Genomic DNA, 3,280 nt, shown 5'->3' with positions numbered 1-3,280 from the left:
ATATGTTTCATTCTTCTACCTCTCTGGTCGTTAGAGAAATTGAAAGCATTGTCGTCTATTTTTTTTTCTTCTTACGAATGGCCAGATTAGTGTATTTCCAGCCCATGAAGTACACGGGTGAACAATCCTGGACAATCATGCTCACGTAATTCTTTTACCGCTGGGGTGTAACCCTGAATTCGTTGGGTCATTGTGGGGGAGCCATGATCAATCAACATAGTCAACTGTAGCCATTACATGTCAGCGAAGCCTGTCGTCAATGCGATGCAATATTACTCTGAAGTGTCATATCAAAATCTTGACCCATGCAGCGTTGTTGTAATGTGTAATATTTTCCAGCCACTCTCCAATGATTTTAGCAGGGTCTCGCTTCGTCTCCTTTAAATGTCAGCTGAAATGCTTCGAGTTAGTCGCCTCAGTAGGGATGGATCAAGTTCCAGAGGATCGAGCTTGCGCCCGGGTTTCATTGTGATCCTTTGGCAAACATGACACATCATCATTTTCGATGCCAATCAAATTGAAGACGAACAGCATTACCCTTTGGCACGTAGCTAGGCTCTAAACTGGCTAGAAAAAGATTCGCACTCTCAAAGTCAAAGTCTTCCAAACAAGAATTAAAAACAGACCATCCCTCTACTGGAATGCATGTAGGGGTGGTGGGGGTTAAGAATTTTGAGGAAGCACTTTGATTCAATGATTTCAGGATCAGGATTTGGGTTGTCATGTAGGTAGGTACCTGTATGATATTCAGTTTTCACTTCAATCATAAAAAATGCTGTAGGAGGGTGGCCTAGAAAGATTAGAGACCTGTGCAATGGGAGTTCTGATGAAGAGTGTGTATCCAGCCCCGCTCAAAAAGGAGAATGAATGTCAAGAACTAGATCAGCTCCTTGGCACGTAGGAATTTCAGCTGATTGAACAAGACTAGCACTTTCGTTCGCACTTTCGCCTGAAACGACTTGTCACAAAAGGCCACAACCCGGCTTCGAACTCCTATGCAGGGTTACTTTTAGAGCCAGCCCTAATCCACCTGGATCTGTTCGTGTTGTGATCAGGGTGGTCTGCTTTTTTTTTTTTGATTTTTTTTTAAATTTGAATTTGAAGCATAAAATCAGGCGTAGATAGCAGTCAAATGCATTTGATAGATAGAAATTGTACCCAGACGATGCAGTGGTGGATGTGAGATTTTTATCTTAATGGTCTATGAATTTGGCCTTCATGGCGATGCGATACCTTTTATAGGGCTAGTCAAGTAAACGCGTTCATGGACAACTGACGTTATTCCATGGGGTAAAATCAAAGACAACATGCCCAGCCAAACCGCACTGTNAAGTCTCCCAAACAAGAAATAAAGACAGACCATCCCTCTACTGGAATGCATGTAGGGGTGGTAGGTTAAGAATTTTGAGGAAGCACTTTGATTCAAGAACTAGATCAGCTCCTTGGCACGTAGGAATTTCAGCTGATTGAACAAGACTAGCACTTTCGCCTGAAACGACTTGTCACAAAAGGCCACAACCCGGCTTCGAACTCCTATGCAGGGTTACTTTTAGAGCCAGCCCTAATCCGCCTGGATCCGTTCGTGTTGTGATCAGGGTGGACTGATTTTTTTTTTTGGAAATTTTTTTTATTTGAATTTGAAGCATAAAATCAGGCGTAGATAGCAGTCAAATGGATTTGATAGATATAAATTGTACCCAAAGGATGCAGTGGTGGATGTGAGATTTTTATCTTAATGGTCTATGAATTTGGCCTTGTATTCAAGCGTGGCATCAAATTTTGACGGTTTCAACATCTTTTAACCCCCCCACCATTCTGAGATTGTTCCATTTTCAGACATTTAATTTAGCCCATTCCATTAGAGACATGATTTTCCGGGTTGAGATTACGTCCCCTCCAGGTTTAATCATATTTGTTGATTTTTTATCATGGAATGACGCTTCCTGGGCCATTGGGGTGGGCGAGTAGCAGTCAACCCGGCCAAACGATCTAAGCGAGCCAAGTGGGCTGGAACTACCCGTCCGGTTTTAATCATGGAACGGAATGATGCCCAGCCATGGCCAGGTTCGGGGGAATGATATGAGCCCAAGGGGGTTGGGTCACAGAGGCTACCAGAGTCAGGCTAAAGTCAAGGTAGATTGACGTCAGGCATACATTCACCCATCTGCATAATTAGATACGGTCAGTCGCTGATGGGCAGACTGTCTGGTCTGTCCGTCCTCGTGCTCTATGATATTTTCCTCTCGATCAATGATAAGGTGCGCCTGGGTTGAGTAGCGCTCCATTGTGAGTCCATCAGTCACCCTGGACGAGCTCTGTCGGTCTGTCGGTCAGCTGATTTGTTGTTTTCAGCTGACGCGTTCGGAATCTTCCTTTTCCTGGGAGAACTCGATCCGACAAGATGGTAAGTGGGACGTTCGAAGGGGGCAAATCCGCCCCAATCCCGCCTCCGCTGGTGCGGACCGTTCCCGGACTGTGGATGATCCATGGCTGGATGGTGGTCATGCTTGATTTATCGCTCTTTGTTGTTCTAGTCTGAAGGCACGATCACGGTTCGGACCCGCAAATACATGACCAACCGGTTGTTGGCCCGCAAACAAATGGTGGTGGACGTGCTGCATCCCAACAAGTAAGTGTGTCGTTTCCTGATTGTGTGATTGTGTGGCCGTGTGGCCCCGACTAATGATGATGGCTTTGGTCCCGCTGCTAGGGCGTCGGTGCCCAAGACGGAGATCCGCGAAAAGTTGGCCAAGATGTACAAGTGCACGCCGGATCGGGTGGTGGCCTTCGGGTTCCGCACCAACTTCGGCGGCGGCAAGTCCTCGGGCTTCGCCCTCATCTACGAGACGATGGACTATGCCAAGAAGTTCGAGCCCAAGTTCCGCCTGATCCGCCAAGGCGTGCTGGACAAGCCCACGCGCACCGGTCGCAAGCAGAAGAAGGAGCGCAAGAACCGCATGAAGAAGGTCCGCGGCACCAAGAAGGCCAAGGTCGGGGCCTCGGCCAAGAAGGTGAGATTCTCAGGAGATCAGAGGGGCGGGATGGATGGATAAGGTCCTCCGGCCCTCTGGCCATTCATGCATTCAATCAATCACCTCATTCGTGTAGAACGTTGATGTCGACGTGGCTTCACAGAGGAGCTGACTGAGTTATGAAATGAATGAGTGAGTGAGGAGACGACCCCATTGAAACAGATAGGTCAGGTTGAATGGTCCAGGCTTGAGCTTGGAATTGCCGAGCCTGTCATTCATTGTCTCTTTGGCTTTAGGTCATGAGGGAG

At 47.3% G+C, this 3,280-nt stretch overlaps 1 protein-coding gene across 2 annotated transcripts in view; it reads left to right on the top strand.

The window, feature by feature from the left end:
- The first annotated feature begins 2,339 nt into the window (after positions 1 to 2,339).
- The window catches only part of LOC131891374 (small ribosomal subunit protein eS24-like), a 2,560-nt gene continuing 1,619 nt past the window's right edge, over positions 2,340 to 3,280 (top strand). Inside the window, exons 1-3 of one of the 2 annotated variants that reach the window (XM_059240912.1) lie at positions 2,340 to 2,404; positions 2,535 to 2,629; positions 2,711 to 3,011. In XM_059240912.1, the coding sequence (XP_059096895.1) occupies positions 2,402 to 2,404; positions 2,535 to 2,629; positions 2,711 to 3,011 (399 nt within the window). In that variant the 5' untranslated portion in view covers positions 2,340 to 2,401. Of the gene's footprint in view, positions 2,456 to 2,534; positions 2,630 to 2,710; positions 3,012 to 3,280 lie in introns of both variants that reach the window. The other variant, XM_059240911.1, reaches the window with a different exon arrangement.

This window comes from Tigriopus californicus, chromosome 12 (genome assembly GCF_007210705.1).
Source record: "Tigriopus californicus strain San Diego chromosome 12, Tcal_SD_v2.1, whole genome shotgun sequence".
NCBI classification, from domain to species: domain Eukaryota; kingdom Metazoa; phylum Arthropoda; class Copepoda; order Harpacticoida; family Harpacticidae; genus Tigriopus; species Tigriopus californicus.
Note: the sequence above shows the minus strand (reverse complement) of the source record. Positions and strands in the feature narration are given on the sequence as shown.